The 21876-nt window shown below is 34.8% G+C and overlaps 1 protein-coding gene across 1 annotated transcript in view; it reads right to left on the reverse strand.

Annotated features, from left to right (window-relative positions):
• The window catches only part of ZRANB3 (zinc finger RANBP2-type containing 3), a 254833-nt gene that overhangs the window by 107679 nt on the left and 125278 nt on the right, over positions 1–21876 (reverse strand). The window contains exons 4-6 of the mRNA XM_082631346.1: positions 14465–14643; positions 11379–11610; positions 6383–6468 (exon numbers count right to left, since the gene is read on the reverse strand). Coding sequence (XP_082487472.1) covers positions 6383–6468; positions 11379–11610; positions 14465–14643 — 497 coding nt within the window. The remainder of the gene's footprint in view (positions 1–6382; positions 6469–11378; positions 11611–14464; positions 14644–21876) is intronic.

A 21876-nucleotide genomic window follows, 5' to 3' on the forward strand; every position in this document is an offset into this window, starting at 1 on the left:
TTCATTTGTTAACATGCTTCTTAAAATGTGACTTTTAGTTCCCTTTCAGTTCCTTGTATTCCTTGTCTCCAGTGACCTTCTAAAATCCACTCCAATCATTCTACTCCCACAGCAATAACTGATCCTGAAAAAGAGCTCTACCTGGTAAATTCAGACTCAGACCTTCCACTCTTCAGTAACTCCGTCCTCCTAGCCCTCTTGTTCACTCACACCCACTGTAGCTTTACTATCTCATCAGGACCTTTCAGTCAACTTTTACCATATCCACAATATCCTTCCTGTCTTCACATCCTTCCTCACCTTACTTTGATTTCCAAGTCCATACATTACCTTTGTTTTTATCAGTATAGTATAATTTCCCTTGTCCCACAGTCCATGCATTGCAAGCTAGTGAAAAAAAAAATCTTGGATCAATCCAACTATAAGCCTTTTCCAAGCCTCTACCCACGCTGCTGGGAAATATACCTTAGAGAAGACTGGTTTCAGTACAAATCTAGAATTGCTGATCTCAATTGGTTATTCAGTGCTGCACCAATTCTACCACACTAATCTCATTATCTCATTCCCCCATTCATCAAAATCTCACACCATGTCAATATTCATCAAAATCTCACACCATGTCAACGTTCATCAAACTTTTAACCTTCAACTTTTCCATTTCTCTGAAACTTTTCCCTGAAACGTTTCCAGTTTCCTAGAGAAAATAAAAGTATGCAAAGTCCCTCAACTTCTTGCCAGCCCAGAAACTATGGATATTGTAAATAATATCATAAAGCCATAAAAAGGCTGAAGGTATTTAGGTATACAAAGAAAGGACAAATAAGTAAAGTACAATACAACGTGTACGTTTATAACAACTAGTAAAAAATAGGAATTTGCTTGAAAAGGCACACAATTTACGCGGAAAGATTAAAAACTACGCACAGTTGCCTAAAGGGAGAGAAACTGGGGTGAAAGGAAGATTTTTCAAAGTATATACGTTTCTATTGCTTTAGAATTTTGAACCATGTGAAAATGTTGTCTTAAAAAATAACAAATAAAACTTGTGAATATAATCATGTGTGTCCTTTCATGCATGCAGTGGGGGGATGGGAAATTATTATTTAATGGGCACAGAGTTTCAGTGCCCATTAAAGTTCTAGAGATGGATGGTGGTGATGGCTGCACAACAGTGTGAATGTACTTAATATCACTGAACTATAAACTTAAAAATGGTTAAAATGATAAACTTCCTCAAGTATATTCTAGTGTAATTTAAAAAAACTCCACAATAGTGATAACTAAAATAACAACACAAAACACCCTCCAGTGCCTTCCTACTGCAATTATGATGAAGAACAAGACCCTGTATAATATGACCCCTGCCTAACTCCATCTTGTCTTGAGACCCTCTCTTCAATTCACTCAAGAATATTCAAGCTGAACTGAACTTCTTCTAATTCCTCAAAGGCATAGCAGTCTCTCTTGCTCTGAGCCTTACCACAGAAAATTCTTCCCGGAATGCAAATAAATATCACTTACTCACAGGATGCCTCTTCTGTCCTCTCTTACTTTTAGTTCACTTTATTAAACTCTGCCATAACATTCTTTGCTTCCTTTTATGACACTCATCACAACTATAATTATCTGGTTAGTGTTTGACTAGAAAATTCAATGAAGGCTAGGACCATGTGAGTCTTGTTCTCTAATGCATACCTGATGCCTAGCACATGGCATGGCATGTAACAAGTACCCTATAAATATTTTTTGAATGAATGGATTAATTCAAAATTAAACCATACTCCTGATAGTCTAATCAATGAGCAGAGTAGAACCATCCCTTACTCTAGATGCTACTTTGATTAGTGTGCCCTAATATTACTGTATTTTTATCAGTTATGACAGACACTTGACTTTAATTTAGCCTAGCATTATTTAAAACCAGAAGTCTTTTTGAACTGAACTACTGATAAAAGGTGAGGATTTCTCAAATCCCTTCCACACAAAGCAGACTTTCCAAGCATAAGTGCAGAATTTATCCTATTAATTTTTATCTAGTTAGTTTTCAAACTCATCTCTGCCATCCAGTATATTAACTATTTCTCTCAGATTTGAGCCATTTGCAAATGGGGTAGACCTGACTTCTATTTAGCCATGGATGAGAACATTAAATGCAACAGTGCTAACGACAAGGTACAGTGCACTTCCATAAAAGACATTTCTTGAAGCTGACATAACCTACTAATTAACACTTTTGGAGAATGACTATAAATACCTTTATATGTACTATCACCCAGGATTTTCCCTCTCATAAAAATTTAGACAACTATTTCTCCTAAGAGGTAGAATGGGCACAAAATATCAGCTGTAAAGAAAGTTCAGAAAATTTGATAAATTACTATAAAGATGTTAACCTTTAAGCATGACATCAGGGAGGTGGCTGCTAATAACGGGATGCATGGCTGGACTATCTATGTGTCCTTTTTTTCTATGTAAAAGAACATTTTTTAAAGTTGCCATTGCCTAAGTCTTTCTTACTGCCAGGAAAAGTGAAAAAAATGTTAACAGGAAGTCACATACAGGACAAGCCATTTAACCTTGCCAGGTTCCTATAAAATGACAGAGGGGGACTGCGTGATTGTAAAGTCTTTCTAGCTCTAACGTGCTAATGGTTGAAACTGAATGTGCTGTCTTCTCCAAGTCATATTTGTATTTATAGCTTCTTCTAAATATAACCTAGTAGAGCAAATGATGTAAGGAATCTTGGATATGAGCTGCTCTGATTGAGTAATACTTTCTCTTGTTCCTCTCAAAGCAAACCAGGTAGGTGGTTACCTACACCTAGACTTCTCATCTCAAAATCACATTCACGTAAGTATACTTCTGTTTACCATCACTTATGTATTTAATCAACTTTACAAAGGTAAAGTTACACTTTTGCTCAAACTTCATTTAATTTTATTTTTAATATAGTCATGACATTTCAAGTATAAAATAAGGGTCTAGAACTGAATAACTAACCATAATTTGGCTTCTGCAAAATTATAGTGTGAAAATGACAACTTCATAGAATCCAAACATTATGGAAAAAAATTTAACATTCCATAGAGTAACTTAAAATGCCAGGAAGTGCCTTGATCTGAATCAGAGTCTATGAAACCATAGGGCTTTCGAGGTAAAGAAGTAAAGGAATAACATAAAACTTTTGAAGTGGAATCTGAAAGAAAATGCCTTGAGAAGCATGATAATCTTGAAATGGCTTTCTCTCGTAAACAGGAAATAGAACACAATCTCTCTAATCATAAAGCATTTCATAAAGATAAACTTTTCTTTGAAACAGTGTCTACATTAGTAAGCAAGAAAAGGACAGGTATACACTTCTAACACTTCTAATGTCATGTGACAAGTCCTAATCAGAAAACAACAAAAAAGAAACATATTCTGACCAGTTAGGTTTTGCTAGTCCCCAGAATGTAATTATATTAATATATTAATATATCTGTTTCACGTAGGCAAACGTTATCTATTTATTTATTTTTTTGCGGTACGCAGGCCTCTCACTGTTGTGGCCTCTCCCGTTGCGGAGCACAGGCTCCGGATGCGCAGGCTCAGCGGCCATGGCTGACGGGCCTAGCCGCTCCGCGGCATGAGGGATCTTCCCGGATCGGGCACAAACCCACATCCCCTGCATCGGCAGGCGGACTCTCAACCACTGCACCACCAGGGAAGCCCTAGGCAAAGGTTTGACATTTATAATCTGCAAGAATTATAACTAAGGGCTCCCCAGCAATATCTACCATTGTACCTATTTGGTATTATATCCTAAAACTATTTATTATTATTTGTGTAGAGGAAGACAACTGACTTTTTAATGATAACTTTGTGCTAGGACACCTTAATGAAATCTCTTTGGTTTTGAACATTTTTGAGCTCATTGTCTTGGGTCTTCTAAATAAATAATATCAGTTGCACATATTAATAATTTTGCCTTTTTCTTTCCTATTTTTACCTCTTATTTTTTCTTTTGAGTAGTTGAACTAGTTGAACTAATGCCCACAGAATAAAGGTAAAGTGCATGACAATTAACACCCTTGCCTTGGTTTTAGTGTTTCATGTGATGGTGGCTTTGGGATTAAAACACATACACAGACACATAAACGTATACATTATATGTGTTGGTATGTATATAAATATCACACATGAATAACTTAAAACTATTAAAAACTGTAATCAAAGATGAATGCTGGGGACTTCCCTGGTGGTGCAGTGGTTAAGAATCCACCTGCCAATGCAGGGGACATGGGTTCTGAGCCCCGGTCCAGGAAGATCCCACATGCCGCGAAGCAACTAAACCCATGCGCCACAACTACTGAGCCTGAGCTCTAGAGCCCGCGAGCCATAACTACTGAGCCCGCCCACTGCAACTACTGAAGCCTGTGTACCTAGAGCCTGTGCTCTGCAACAAGAGAAGCCACCACAATGAAAAGCCCACGCACTGCAACAAAGAGTAGCCCCTGATTGCTGCAACTAGAGAAAGCCCACATGAAGCAATGAAGACCCAACACAGCCAAAAGTAAATAAATAAATTTATTTATTTAAAAAAAAGATGTATGCTGAACTTTATTAAATTCTATGTCAGCATAAATGGGGAAAATGAAATGAAGCTTTTCCTTTTCATTATTAACATGGCTTATTAATAGATTTCCTAATATTAAACTATGGCTGCATTCCTGATATAGATTCCATTTGCATATGGTTAATATATTAGGCCCTTTAATGAGTATCTGGTTTATACTAATATTGACTATTTCTGCATTTATAGTCTTAAGTAGAAAAAGATCCTTGGTTCTTTTTGTGTGTGTGCTATCCTGTCTGATTTTTGGTATCAGTGTTAAACTGCCTTCACATAAACAATTTGGAAGGATTCTTTGTATCTCTGTGCTTTAGAGCCCTTTAAAAGGCATCAGAACATCACAACCACATAGGGATATTTGAGGGAATTGTAGAAAGAAAAAAATCAAATACATACACACACACATATTGAGAAAAAAGATGAGGGACTCATATCACAGATAAAGACCTGATGCTCACAATATATAAAGATTTCCAGTACATCAATAAGGAAAAAACCCAATAAGCTTAGTAGAATGAAGGGCAAAGAGCACAGATAACTGACAGATAAAAGTACAAACGACTCTTACATGCATGAAAAAAATGTTCAGCTGCACTTAGTAATGTGCAAGAGGACTAATGTGCATTAAAACTACTATCAAATCACACTGGCAATACAAAATAATTTCTATTTGAATATGTTGGCAAGGTGTGGGGAAAGAGACAATCTTACTGCTGATAAGAATATAAATCGGTATAAGTTTTGTGGAGCATAATTTGCAAACATCTAAAAATATAAAAATGCAAATGCCCTTTCTACCAGCAATTCCACTTCTAATAAATTTATCTTACATATTTATTCCCATGTATATTACATGAAATATTAAAATACCTAAAAATTATTGAGAGCTCACTATGTGCCAGTCACTGTTCAAGCCTTTATAAATATAAGCTAATTTAAGTCTCATAATAACTCTGAGGAAGGAATAATTATTCTGTTTTTAAAGCTGAAGAAATTAAGGGATAGGGAGGTAAACTTATTTTCCTAAAATGAAACATCTGGTAGGCACTGAATATGAAAATAAAACACAGGTGGTCTAGCTCTAGTTTTACATGCTCTTTGACACTATGATATACTACCTCTCAACACGTGCAAGGATATTCATTGCTGCACTGTATGCAACAGCTATATACCACAAAGAAATGTCCATTAATAGTACACTGCATAAATCAATTATAGGGCATCCAAACAGTAGAATACATGCAGCATTTAAAAAGAAAGGTCAAAGCTCTTCTAGTAACTGATATGCAAGGATCTCCAATACATAGTAGGTGAAGACAGCAAACTGCAGAACAGTGTGTACATTACAATACTATATATGTAGAAATAAAATGAAAAAATATTATACACACATAACTACATGTGCTTTTTCACGCATAAAGTATCTCCAGAAGGATACTCCTCCTCCAGAAGAGAATGTTTAACTGAGAGACACCGGTGGAATGGGCACTTACTTTTCATTTTTGTGCAATGTGCACATCCATCTAGTCAATAAAAATAAATAATTTTAAAAAGGAAATACTTGAAAGGTAAAAAATAAAGGAAGACAAACTGCCATTATCTACTCCTTTTACTTATTTTATATATGGGTCATCCACCCAAGATTTTACTTCAAATTATTCCATAACTACCACAAGCTTGAAAAACACTGGAACAAAGGATAACTAACAGAGCTTAATGTTCATGGTAAATATGTGAGGATTAAAACTTACAGAAAATAGTTTGTCTTACCTGACATGTGCATTACAGTATCTTTTGGCATAGTCAGTCCATGTTCCAAATTTTTGTGGAAAGAGAGCTTCAATTTGCATAAAAAGCTGTAACAATACAAGTGTTCTCAATATGTTGTAATATTTTCAAGTAAATTAGTTACTATGATAAATCCAGTTAATGAAATAGTAAAAAGTAGAAAAGAAAATCTATCTCTTTCATCAAGGCTCCTCCTTCCCCTCCATCCACCCAACCATGCCATCCTATTCTTCAGGAATAACTCCTATCCTTTTCTTCAATATACATTTCTATACTTTGTATGCCTATATATGCATATTTGTATATTCTCTTCTATTCACATGAAGAGGATCATATAACATACACAACTCAAATTTTGTCCCTCAAAACATGTCTTAGACATCATTAAAGTACATATATACCTAATTTTACTTAGTTTTAAAAATTATATAAGCAATGTATAATAATAATAATAATAAATACTGCTTAAAGGCTGCATAGCAACTCTTTATTATGTAGACATACTGGAAAATATTTTAAAGGTCTCCTGATAATGCACATATAGGCTGTTTCTAGCTTTTATGCAGTTATAAAAATTAATAACTTGGTGTAAGTCTGTGTGTATGAGTGCAAATATGTAAATATATGTAGGTGTAGGTATATGTATCTACATCTACATCTATCAATCATCTCTCTATATCTATCCACCCATCCATCCATCCATCCCTCATCTGCATTTGTATTAGATGGGTTTATAGGGTACATTTTTAGAAATGAAACAGGTGGGTTTAAGGTATATGTTTTTAAAAATTTGATAGATGTTACTATGCTGCACTGTAAAAAGACGGTCCCAATTTATACTCCCATCAACAGTATCATAAAATCTTTTCATTTTTATAACTTTAATAGAATGCACATAGTAGTGTCTCACTGTTAATATGCTTTTTAAAAACAACAGCTTTATTGAAATATAAATTCATATACCACTTTTACTGTTCACACTTTTAAAGTGTAAATTCAGTGGCTTTTAGTATGTTCAAAATGTGTCCCAGGGACTTCCCTGCTGGCGCAGTGGTTAGGAGTCTGCCTGCCAATGCAGGGGACACGGGTTCGAGCCGTGGTCCAAGGAGGATCCTACATGCCGCCAAGCAACTAGGTCCGTGCACCACAGCTACTGAGTCTGCACTCTAGAGCCTGCGAGCCACAACTACTGAGCCCGCGTGCCACAACTACTGAAGCCCACGTGCCTAGAGCCCGTGCTCTGCAACAAGAGAAGCTACCACAATGAGAAGTCCGTGCACCGCAATGAAGAGTAGTCCCTGCTCGCCGCAACTAGAGAAAGCCTGTGCACAGCAATGAAGACCCAACACAGCCATAAACAAACAAACAAACAAACAAATAAATATTTTTTTTAAAAAGTACCTCGATCACCACTATCTAATTCTGGAACATTTTTATCACTCCAAAAATAAAATCTATACCCATTACTAGTCATTTCCCATTCTCCCTCTCTTCCAGTCTTGGCAACCACTAATATATTTCCATCTCCAAGAATTTGCCTATTTTGGACATTTCATAGAAATAGAATAAAAAAATATGTAGCCTTTGTATCTGGGTTTCACTTAGCATAATGTCTTCAAGGTTCACCCATGTTGTAGAGTATATTAGTACTTTACTTCTTTTATGGCTGCATTTTGTTTATCCATTCAGCAGTTATGGACAATGGCTTTTTTCCACTTTTGGGATATCATGAATAATGCTACTATGAACAGCTGTATATTCAATTCTCTTGGGTATATACCTAGGAATGGAATTGCTAGGTACTATAGTAATTTGATTTTTAATTTATTAAGGAACTGTCAAAGTGTTTGCCAAAGTGGCTTTGTTGCTTTACATCCTTTTTATATGACAACATACTCCTAAATAACAAATTGTTCAGAAAAGAAATCACAAGGGAAATTATTTAGAAATTAGATAAAACTTTGCAATAAATGAAACTGAGGAGATAACATACCAAAAATGAGATGCAATGAAAGCAGTGCTTAGAGGAAAATTTATATCTGTATATATCTGTATTAAGAAAGAAGAAAGCTCTCAAATTAATAATCTAATTTTTAACCTTAAAACACTGGAAAGAAGAGCAAACTATACCCAAAACAAACAGAAGGAATAATATAACAAAGATTAGAATGGAAATGAACAAAATAGAGAATGGAAAACAACAGAGAAATAAATCAATGAGACCAAAAGTTGGTTCTTGGAGAGAGCAACAAAACTGACAAAACTTTAGCTCCAACGACTGAGAAAAAAAGAGAGATGGCTCAAATTACTAAAATCAGGAATGAAAGAGGGGACATCACTATCAACCTCACAGAAATACAAAAAATTATAAGGGAATTCTATGAACAACAGTATGCCAATATATTACATAACTTAGATGAAATGAACAAGTTCCTAAAAAGACACAAAGTACCAAAACTGACTCAAAAAGAAACAATCTGAATGGACATTATTCAATGAAGAGAATGAGCTGTTAACCTAAATTGACTCACAAGGAAAAGTTCAGGCCCATATAGCTTCACCATCGAATTCACCAAATATTTAAAAAAGAAGTAATACCAATGTTTTGCAAACTCTTAAAAAATAGAAGAGGAAGGAACACTTTCCATCTCATTCTTTGAGGCCAGTATTACCTTAATAACAAAACTGGACCAAGATGTAATTTTAAAAAAACTATAAATCAATATCTCTTATGAATATAGACACAATAATCATCAACAAAATATTAGCAGACTGAATCTTGCAACATATGAAAGGATTATATATCATGACCAAGTAAGATTTATCTTAGAATGCAAGGTTGGTTTAACATCTGAAAATCAATGATTATAATACACCCTATCAATAGAATAAAGGACAAAAAATATATAAGTACCTCAATAAATGCAGAAAAAGCATTTGACAAACTCAATATCCTTCCATGATTAAACACTCAATAAACAAGAGGTAGAAAGGAACTTAACTGATAAAAGAAATTTACAAAAAAAACACAGGTAACACAGGTAATACTTAAAGGTGAAAGACTGAGGGCTTTCCTCCTAAGATTAGGAACAAAATAAAGATGCCCATACTTGCCATTTCCATTCAAAATTGTACTGGAAGTTCTAGCCAGGGCAATTAAGCAACATATATATGATACTGTCTACAAAAAATCCTAAGGAGTCCACTAAAAACTACTAGAAATAATAAATGAGTTCAGCAAGGTTTCAGGATACATGATCAATTGTATTTCTACATACTTGCAATGAACATTCTACAAATGAAATTAAGAAAACAATTATATTGACAACAGTATCAAAAAGAATAAAATATTTAACAAAAGAAGCATAGGACTTATCCTGTTAAAACTACAAAGCACTGTTGGAAAACAGCTAAATCCTAAATAAATTGAAAGATATCTCATGTTCATGGATTTGAAGACTTAATACTGTTAACAAGGCAATACACTCCAAAGTGATCTGCAGATTCAACACAATACCTATGAAAATCTAAGCTGGATTCTCTGCAAAAAATGCCAAGTTCTACAAAAAAAATCATATGGAAATTCAAGGGACCCAGAATATTCAAAATCATCTTGAAAAAGAAAAACAAAGTTGGAGGACTTTCAGAACTCCTAATTTAGAACTTGTAATTTTATAGTTTTTTCTTAAAGAGTCCCAAACATCCCCAATTTTTATAACCATCGTGATCCACAAAACCAGGAATTACCCTTGCTTTGAATAGTGGCTATCCTGGGTGAGGAGTGAAGGTACTGGCATGTAATCACATGGGACACAAGGGCCACTACTGTATTGTCAGTGCTCTCTTTCTTACAGTAGGTAATCAGTAAGTGAGTATTCATTTTACTACTATCACTTAAAATACATATATCTTTTATACATTCTCCTTCTTAAATGATACATTTTATGTATTTTTTATTAAGACATAATAAACCCCATTATTCAGTGACATAATTTTGGAACGTAAGTAAATTACTTGGGGTCCACTCTCCCACTTCCAGGGAGTATCCAGAGCAAAAATATAAAAGGTAAAATTGAGAATTTTACCATCACAGTCTATGTACTGTTATGTATATTTCAGAAGACTCCCAGGGTGGAGAACAAAAGCAGAGCCTTGGTAATACTAGTAGAGACGCGATGCAATAGCTGCTTCTCAGGCTTGGCTTAAGAATCAAAAATAACAATGGACACCCTTAGTTGAGTGCTTACTATGGCACATGACAAGGTACTTTCGAAGCAATATTTCCTTTATTTCTTACAACAACCCTACCAGACAATAGGCTCATATTTTTTTCTATGACTAAGTGTACTTTAATAGACAGTGCTTCCCTAGGTTACACTGACCCTTAGAGTGTTTCACCCTTCATTTCTTCCTCTCAGCCTTCCATACCCCATCTGCCTCTTAGAGTTGTAAAAGCTAAATAGGGAATCCAACAAATGCCTTATCCCTCCATTCAAAGTGGATACCCTATCTGGTCTTCATATAAGTTCTATTTTCTGTCTACCTTCTGAAATGTGGATTTTGAAGCGAAAGAGGAACAGAGAGAAATTATGTAACACAGTATAAAAGATACAAAGTAGATTCAACACCAGTCATAAGGCGTTTATAATGTAAAATAGACTAGATAAATGAAAATTGAGACCATAGAAGAACCATAAGAACACAAGTGTGAAGAATATTACAAATGTGTACTCAATATGAAAATCTTATAATGAAGTTAAAAACTATTTTTTATATATACCTACAAGCATGGCTATGGTTCACATGTAAACAGATAAAAACAGTCATGGTAAAAGATATATTTAACTATAAATAGATATCTAGAATTTCCCAATGTGCTCTTGTGGCATTTGAGGCATCTGATTTAAAATTAAAAACTGCAAAAAACAGTGATTGATTCAATTCCTTTTTAAAGTCCAGAGTATAAGGATTTTAATACCTCTTCAGGTCTTCCCAGTGCTGGAGTTCCTGTAAGAAGAATGGCTCGTTTGGCTTTCTGTACTACTGGCAATAAAATCCTGCTGCGAGTTGCATTTCTGGACTTCATGTAGTGTGATTCATCTACAATAACTACTTTGAAGTTCTGATTATTCAGTGCATCTATCAAAGTCACCGCATCTGTGGTTAAAAGACCATAACCCAGAACTGTCACTTTGCTGGTCGATATTCTCCTAGAAAAGAAAATTCATGTACTTTAAAAATATTTTAGTAACCAATTTATCATTAAAAAAATACATTTCTTTGGGAAGAAATACAGAGGAGAAAGAAGAGGAAAAATAAGAAGAGATCGTACTACCACTGAAACCCAGTATCTCTTAAGATTTTACCATCTTCAAATATGACAAATCAGAATCCAAATTTAAAATTTGGTTAACAAAACCAAATTTTTGGTTAAATGGTCTTTGGAATATTTTGACATCCAGGTAGCCACATTTTACTAGGATAAGTACATTACTTTCTGAGAATATTTGCTTCCATGCATCTAGAATCATGCATAAAAAAAGTAGATACTCAAAGATTAGTTAACTATTCAATGAAGCCTTCCCACAAACAGGATAGCAGTGTTTTTCAGCTGAGGTGCTATTGTGATTTCGAGCAAGATGATACTTAGTATTACAGGTCTGTCCAGAACACTTCAGGGCATTTCACATTTTTGAACCCTCCCATTAAAGGCCAATATATACACTACCAAACTTAAAATAGCTAGCTAGTGGGAAGCAGCCGCATAGCACAGGGAGATCAGCTCGGTGCTTTGTGACCACCTAGAGGGGTGGGATAGGGAGGGTGGGAAGGAGGGAGACGCAAGAGGGAAGAGATATGGGAACATATGTATATGTATAACTGATTCACTTTGTCATAAAGCAGAAACTAACACACCATTGTAAAGCAATTATACTCCAATAAAGATGTTAAGAAAAAAAAAAAAGGCCAATAGAGTCCTTATCACTTTGAAAACAAGTGAGGCCCTGGCCCTGGTGTGATAGAGTGTGGGGAAAGAGGAGGAGGGTACCACCTCACACAGAGACACATTGGGCTAAAGTTATCTCTGATCTTTTGGACTATCTCTATAATTTACGTATCTATAATATTCTTTATCAAACTGTAATGAAATTATTCCTTTATATATTTATTTCCTTTATTATATCATAAGATGGACTGAGGACAGGAAGTGTGTCTTCTTCAGCTTTGTATGTACAGTGCTACGCTCCCAATGAGTTTGTAGAATGAAATAATTATACGAATAAATGCATTAACAATAAAACATATCACTTTTGTGTTTCTATATCACCAGTGAAAACCACATGACAGTGTCAGTCTTCTGCAGTTCTCTACTCTCTAACAGAAAAGTCAGATCTCCTAAAGAGCCAGTACTAACATGCATTTTTTTTTTCTTAAGGACAACTGCATTTAATTCCTGGATAAATCTACTTAATATAGAGTCTTATGAATTTCCTACTGTACTCAAATACCAGAAAAAGCTGCAAAAGAAAAGTTTAGGGTTATTATCACTAACTTAGATATACTAAGAGCAATATACAGAAGACAAGGGCTTCAAAGGTCACTGTAGCTGCTATCCTGCCACATCCTGACTAGTGGACAGTCCAGGCATAACTGGCATGACAAAAGGAGGTATATGTATTTGCAGTAAATACATGTTACCACATGTTGCTATATACCTAAAGCTGTTTCTTTAAGTACCTGGAAGACATTGGCTAAGTTTTTCTGCCCTTAGCTAACGTCCTGCAGAAAAGTTACACTGTAGGGTTGTAGTACTGTCAAACATATCCCAACTATTATTCAAATAAAAATACTAGCCACTATTTAATCACAATATATTTCCAAAATAACAATAAAAATTAGAAGACCTAAATGCTATTAAAAATGATAGAGGAGAAATATTTTAAAAATACTTAAATCTAACTTTTAAATAAGGTATAGCCTACAGAAAATGACTATGAAGGCCTTAATAAATTCTACATTCTCTAAATTCTTGTCTTAAATTTTATGCAGTTTTATTGTAAGAGAGAAAATTTATAATTATTGCATACATTTGATTTTGACCATGCAAATAGTGTCTAAATTTTCTTCGGCCCAGGAAGACATATTTCATTGAATTAGAGTTCCACCGTTGAAAGAGAAAAAGGCTGCCATCTATTTTATCTGGGTCCTCCTTCCACATTCACAAAGGCCACCTTTATTTCTACAAACACTCTTTATGTTTACAACCTTAGAGAATACAATATAGTAGAATACTACCACACATGCACAAAAAAATCTAAGTATTATCATTTATTTCTAGTAGATACATCGCTTTTTACTTGTGGATGAGAAATTGGTAATTTTGAACTTCTGAGAACATGATAATTTGCATGATTCACCCAGAAACTCAGTGTAATAAATTATTAATATTCAAATTGGTTGGTTTATTCAAATTGATTGGTTTTTTCCAATGGCTAGAAAACAAAAGGAGAAAAATATGGTAGCTATACTATGATTGATTTTTAGAGTAAGGACTTCAAATAATCACAAAACAAATATTTTCAATATAGAAAATATTAAAATTATAAATTAAAATAATAAAAAAGTAAAATTGCCTAACATTAATTTTCAGTTATACATAAAACTTGCATACTAACAACTTAGAAAGCAAAACCAGCCATAGTTGCTGATAATAAAAGCTCAAAATCTTCAAGTTAATCCTTGAAAAGTTGTAAAATTTGTTTTTCAACCCTAAAATAGTCTGCTTAAAGTAAATTTAAGGTATATACAGCATAGGTATATTCATATATTTTTAAAGCATGTATACTTTACATTTACTTTAAAAATATACCATAAAGGAGCTTATGACATCAAATACACAGTTGGGTTTTAGATAAATAATTCATACTTTAAAGTGTAAAATAAAATTCGCCATATTACTCTCTTCATTCCAAATTCTGTGATAATCTCATTCTAAACATGGCTATATGCTAAATACACACAGGAGGGCTTTTCTTTTCTTAAAGATTAAAAAGTTGTTCTTACCCAACATCAGTTTTATTCTGGATAACATTGATTTCTTCTGGACCCAACTCTGGGATCCATTTCTCTATTTCTTCTGTCCAAGGGTACCTCAGAGATGAAGGGACCACTATTAAAAGTGGCCATTCCTCCTTATAGAAGTAAGCGATGCCAATTGCCTGAATTGTCTTTCCTAGACCCATCTAAATTAAAAATAAATAAATGTTAAAATAGTTTGAAAGAAAATGTTTATCAAATATTTTATTTAAAAGTATTGTCAAAATAATTTTCCAACGTAAAATCATCTGGATTACATAGTTAATAAAGAGCTCAAGATTATCATGATATTTAAAATTTATTAAGAAAATTATATTATTTTCAAGTCATTTGTGATTTAACTTAGAGACAAAAGGACCACTAATTTAAAATATTAGTTACACTGGTTTCAAACAACAAGGTTCTACTGTATAGCACAGGGAACTATATTCAATATCCTATGATAAACTGTAATGGAAGAAAATATAAAAGAATATGTATATATGTAACTGAATCACTTTGCTATACAGCAGAAATTAACACAACATTGTAAGTCAACTATACTTCAATTTCAAATATCAAAAAAATTAGTTATACTGATTTCATACAACTCAATTTTACAAAGATGTATGTGACCATGTGTAATTCTCCGCTTGGAGAACACAAGAGTAAATACTTTACCTATACAGCACAATATCATGTAATTTTAAAGCTAGAATAAGTCCTAAATCATGCACATTTTACAACAGAAGTAAGTACAGAGAGGTTAAATTACTTGTTGAAGTTCACAGTTAACTAGATGAAAAAGTAGTATGAAAGCCCACATCACTGCTGTCTCGATTGTTTTCACAGTTATATCACACTGCCCAATCTCTAAGCTGTCCCCATTTAAAAACTGGTTACTAAATGAATGTCTATAGTGGTTGTGTTCATAAAAGCCAGAAACTGGAGACAACTCAGACGTGCTTCAACTGGTGCATGAATAAAAACTGTGGTAAATCTATACAATGCAATACCATTTAGCAATAAAAAAGGAACAAAACTGGTATAGACAATCTTATTTACAAAGCAGAAACAGAGACACAGATGTATAGAACAAACGTATGGATACCAAGGGGGAAGTGGGGGGTGGGATGAATTGGGAGATTGGTATTGACATATATGCACTACTGATACTATGTATAAAATAGAGAACTTCCCTGGTGGCACATTGGTTAAGAATCCGCCTGCCAATGCAGGGGACGCGGGTTCGATCCTTGGTCTGGAAAGATCCCACATGCCACAGAGCAACTATGCCCGTGTGCCACAACTACTGAGCCTGCACTCTAGAGTTCGTGAGCCACAACTACTGAGCCCACGTGCCACAACTACTGAAGCCAGCATGCCTAGAGCCCGTGCTCTGCAACAAAGAGAAGCCACTGCAATGAGAAGCCCACGTACCACAACAAAGAGTAACCCCCGCTTGCTGCAACTAGAGAAAGCCTGCGTGCAGCAATGAAGACCCAACACAGCCAAAAATAAATAAAATAAAATAAATTTATTAAATAAATAAATAGTGTTTGTTCCTTTAAAAAAATAAAATACAATAGATAACTAATGAGAACCTACTGTATAACACAGGGAACTCTACTCAATGCTCTGTGGTGATCTAAATGAGAAGGAAATCCCAAAAAGAGGGGATATATGTATACATATAGCTGATTCACTTGGCTGTACAGTATAAACTAACACAATATTGTAAAGCAACTATAATAAAAAAATCTCAAATGCGTTTTGCTAAGTGAAAGAAGTCAGATCCCAAAACTAGGTACTACATGATTCCATTTTTATGTCATTCTGGAAAAGACGAAACAACTGGTACAGAAAGCACACCAGGGGCTGTGGGGTGGGAGGAGGACAGCAGCATGCAAGAAGATTTGGGGACTGACTGAACTGTTCTGTATCTTGTGGTGGCAGTTACATGCCTGCATTGGGCAGAACTCATGGAATTGTACACTAGGAAAGGTGAATTTAGGAGGGAGGGATAAATTAGGAGTTTGGGATTAGCAGATACACACTACTATATATAAAACAGATAAACAACAAGGACCTATTGTATAGCACAGGGAACTATATTCAATATCTTATAATAACCTATAATGGAAAAGAATCTGAAAAAGAATGGATATATACATATACATATGTATATGTACAACTGAATCACTTTGCTGTGTGCATGAAACTAACATTGTAACATTGTAACATTGTAACAACAACATTGTAAATCAACTATACTTCAATTTTTTAAAAAAGTGAATTTACCTAAAAGGGTGAATTATACCTCAATAATCCTGACTTTGAAAAAAAGGAGTTACTATTATGAACCATGAGAAAGACTAAAAGACAGACCCTGCTTACACGACTCTTCAAGGAGAAAAAAGACAGAAACATAAAACAATTTAAAATAAGTTTTAAATGCTGAGTGAAATGAAAGAAGAAAAGAGAAAAATTAAGTTGTGGACTTTTAGCAAGCTTCCATTATGGAAACATGGTAAATGGAATGCAGGAAGTGATTTTGTTTCTGATCTGGCATATAGTAAGTGCTCAGACATTATTTGAAGGTATGAGTGAATGGATGACTAAATAAAAATCAAGGACTTTAAATTCTCTTGGACAGGCAAGACCAAGGCACAGGAAAGGTGTTTACTATTTTTAACAAAAGGGAGGAAGGTAACTGAAAAGTTTTTAGTCCAAGAGCAATTATATTTTTAGTTACCATTTCAAAGTTTTGAGGCATAACATTCAAGTACAGAGTCAAAACAAAGTCTAAAAGCTTTCAGCATTGAAACAAGATGAAGGTGAAGATAAAACATTTTTTCTACTTAGTATTTTAAGAGTAAAATTGAGGATAAGTTCGGCAGGGCTTGTTAACAGGTTAAGGTAACTTAGGAACTGATGCACACACACATACACAAAGCACACTACATATTTTATTATAAAATTAAATAATTTAACACCTTAATATTCTATCTCTTTCCAAGAAGTAGCACACAACCCAACCTTTAGGCCTACAGAGTCAAATTTAAGATTCACCTAGAGGTAAATCTTAGCCCTAAGAGAAAAGAACAAGCTTTCACATAACTTAGTTTTGTAAATCCGAACCAAAGAGTAATTATGCACCAATATAGAGTATAATGACTGATATGTTTCCTTGTCCTCAAAACCTGTCAATCCTCAGAGCTGAAACCACTTAAACAAAATTCCGGGACCAAGTTAGTTCCAAGGCAGTAGAAATTTAAGAATTACATATCATCACCTGGCTTGAGATCATTAGTGTTGCTTCTTTCCTGCAATGACTCTGACCATGAGCACAGTTCCAGGAACTGAGCCATGGCCTTATTTTGTGTGTGTGGACCATACCACAAACCTGTGCCCTAGTTGTGAGTCCCTGGTTTTGCTTCCTTCCATGGTTTCATCACTCATTTTCTTAATTTCAATTTCTCTAGAAATAGGGGTCTGTTTTGCTTCCCTGTTATCCTGGGAAATAGGATTCTTTCTCTGGGACTCAGATTCTAACACCAGGTCCTTACCTTTTGCTTGTTGCTAAAGTTACTTAGTGCCAATCACCTGCCTACCTGGACTTTGGTGCTCTTCACTTAGTGTGACTAACAGTGTTCTGTGTTGGCCTGCCAGGCACCCACTGATAAACTAGCTTCCAAAATTTCCTAATATTGTCTGCTACTGAGATCAAGGATGTAGGTCTTTCCAGACACTATAAAACTCTTATCAGAGCAAAACACAGGCAGGACACTCTTTGACATAAACTGCAGCAGTATTTTTTTGGACCTGTCTCCTAGAGTAATGGAAACAAAAGCAAAAATAAATAAATGTGACCTGATTAAACTTAAAAGTTTTTGCACAGCAAAAGAAACCATAAACGAAATGAAAAGACAACCCACAGAATGGGAGAAAATATTTGCAAATGATGTGACCGACAAGGGATTAATTTCCAAAATATACAAACAGCTCATACAGCTCAATATCAAAAAAACAAACAACCAAAGCAAAAAATGGGTGGAAGATCTAATTAGACATTTCTCCAAAGAAGACAAAGAGATGGCCAACAGACACATGAAAAGATGCTCAACATCACTAATTATTGGAAAAATGCAAATCAAAATTACAATGAGGTATCACCTCACACTAGTCAGAAAGGCCATCACCAAAAAGTCTACAAATAGTAAGTGCTGGAGAGGGTGTGGAGAAAAAGGAACCCTCCTACACTGCTGGTGGGAATATAAATTAGTGCAGCCACTATGGAAAACAGTATGGAGGTTCCTTTAAAAACTAAAAATAGAGTTACCATGTGACCCAGCAATCTCACTCCATGGCATATAACTGGAGAAAACTCTAATTCAAAAATATACATGCACGGCGATGTTCATAGCAGCACTAAACCCAGTAAAAAAAAACCAAGCCAGTCTCCTTTCCTTGTTTTCTCCAGCCATTTTCATACCTGCTTAGGAGCCTACCCTGCTCTCCCTGGAAAGCAGTATGTGAGTAAATAAACTTTTTCACATCCTATTGACATCTCTGTGGGATCATTCTGGACATCTGAACCAAATTTTGGGTGAAAGTGTCCATTCTGCCTCTTTAGGGTGACAACAGCCAAGGAAAGCCATTCCTCAATATACATCAATAAGCAGGCATTGTGAGCTAAATGAAAAGTTTTCCTTGAGTTTTGTTAGCTTGAATGAAAAATCTCAGAATCTGATTAACTTGGAATCACTGAAAAGAATGAATTCCTGAATCTGCATACCTGATTCAGGTATCTGATTTATCTGAAGATAATACCCTATCCTGGTTGGAAAATTCACCTAAAAAATGAAATTCCAATCAGTTTTTATCTAGTTATTTTTCATGGTAACAACCCCAAATCTTCTATTCATCATCTCTTTGTTAAAAGATCATGTACTTAAATGACTAATGGTGATTTCTAGAAATTAGAAAGATAATCAGTTGCTAATGTTCTTAGGTATTTATTTTTTAAATATTTGCTGTTGATTGTTCCTTTTTTGGGCACCATCAGTAGAAGATAAAATTTGATAGGACAAACTCTAACAAAACATGATTCCAAATTAAAAAATAAAAGTATATTAGTGTAATCTCACGTTCCCATTAAGGAAAGAAATTATACATAGCATAGAATAGCTGAGTTCTAGATATAATTTATCAATAGGAAAATAATTGGCTGAAACTATTTTTACTCTAGAAATAAACTTTTTAATTATGTACGTATAGGTGGTTCAAAGCTCGAGCTCTAACTACCACAGAATTTGTTAAAGTGGAACCGTCCAGTGTTTCATAATGTTAAGCCTAAATCACCTATTTGGAACAAAAGCTTTGACTCAGTAATAATACAACTGTTTAGGTAACTATATAGGAAGAGTTAAAAAGAATACATTAACTTCAAGAGAACATTTTTTCAATATTTTCAAAATAATGAATCACTATTTTACTGAGGAGAACAATTTTAGGTTTTCTAAATGTCTTTTTCCATAAAATTAAGAGTAACTAAATAACAATGATCCTAACTGACACATTGAATTTCAGTTTCAATTTTTTGTACTGTGATGGCTTTTATACAGCAATTGTATACAAAAGATGCCTGCTGATTGAAAATTTTTTGAAACTAGAAAATTTCACCAGTTATACAGTTATAAGCAGCTTGTGGATTGTCTTTAGAATAGTTGGCCTATTTGTTCTAGAAGATACCCCTTTGGAGGACTTTTAAGGTCTGTAGATTTTAAATCTTAATGAGGAACTAAATTAAGTAAAGAAACCCACATAGAAAAATGTTAGACTGAAATCCTATGTTCTATCACTTATTATTGTTAAGGAAGTGTATGTTTTAGCAGAAGTATTTAAATGTTCTTACTTTTCTTTCCTATATAGAGGTTTAGATGGTATATCTGAAAATTATTGTTTATTCTTAAAGGGGAGAGAGAGAAAGAGAGGGAGTTTGTGTGTGTGTGTATGTGTGTGTGTGTGTTCAGTCATGTGCTCTTGTCTCACAGGGGACTAGGAGCAGGAAATAGACCACAGGAATATGGACATACAGGCCTGATCTTCTCTTTACTCAAGAATGAAGAGGCTACGCTTTGGGAAATGTGCTGTCACACTTCCCTGATGGTCTGGCTCTTCCTCATGGATTGAAGCAAGCTTTCCCGTGAAGGAAATATACTAGGATCATGTGAGGCTGGAAAGGAAGTGGGCCTTAGTGGACAGCAGGACAGGGCAAAAATCTTCTCTCTAAAGACAAAGTCACTGAGTTGAGGCTGAACCACTTGAGTGCACTCGAGTAGTCCTGTACTCCAAAGCATGGCTCATGATGCCCATGAGAGGGATAGCAAAAAATGAAGCACTGGGCTTCCCTGGTGGCACAGTGGTTGAGAGTCCGCCTGCCAATGCAGGGGACACAGGTTCGTGCCTCGGTCCGGGAGGATCCCACATGCTGCGGAGCGGGTAGGCCGGTGAGCCATGGCCGCTGAGCCTGCGTGTCCAGAGCCTGTGCTCTGCAGCGGGAGAGGCCACAGCAGTGAGAGGCCCGCGTACTGCAAAAAAAAAAAAAAAAAAAAAAAAAAAAAGAAAGTAAGTGAAGCAGTGAGAAGCCTCTGCAATGGACAGAGAGGCTGGATCTGAGCAAATGTGCTTGAAGAATACTATTTCTAGTATTAGCAGTTAACTGCTACACCCTTAATGTTGTAGTTTTATTCTAACCAAGTCTCTAGGAAATTTCATTATAAGTCACAGCTTTACAAATGGGGTAAAGTATTATCAACAGATGAATCTGAGTAAAGGGTATAGGGATGTTCTTTGTACTATTCATCTTCCCGCAACTCTTCTGTAAAGACAAAATAACTTTCAAATAAAAAACTGGAAAAAAAAAAGTTACTGCTCTACGACCTATTATCAGTTGTGCTGAGAGGAAGGACAAGAGGGCTGTCCTATATTTTTAAAGGAGTGGCCAAGAAGAAATGCTTCTAAACTATTCCAGACAGTACTAAAAGGAGAAAAACTTCTAAATTCTCTTTAAATTATTTTAAGAAGTCAGCAAAACATGGGTACTAAAACATGAAAGGCAGCACAAAAGATAATCAAAGATCAATTTCACATGTGATTATTGAGAAAACACTTTAAGGAGACTAAGAATATAGAATTCAGTAGACCCTTAATAGAATAAATAACATGACCAAGAGGAGTTCAAGTACAGGAATAAAAAAACTTTTCAGTGTAAGAAAGTCTGTTACTATAATTCACAACGTTAATAGATCAAAGGGAAAATGTCATATGATAATCCTTAGATGCTGAAAAGGCAACTAAAAAATTTGACTTTAATTCTTGATAACTCTTTATTATTA

This window comes from Mesoplodon mirus (genome assembly GCF_964341445.2).
Source record: "Mesoplodon mirus genome assembly, chromosome: 8".
In the NCBI taxonomy this organism is placed as follows: domain Eukaryota; kingdom Metazoa; phylum Chordata; class Mammalia; order Artiodactyla; family Ziphiidae; genus Mesoplodon; species Mesoplodon mirus.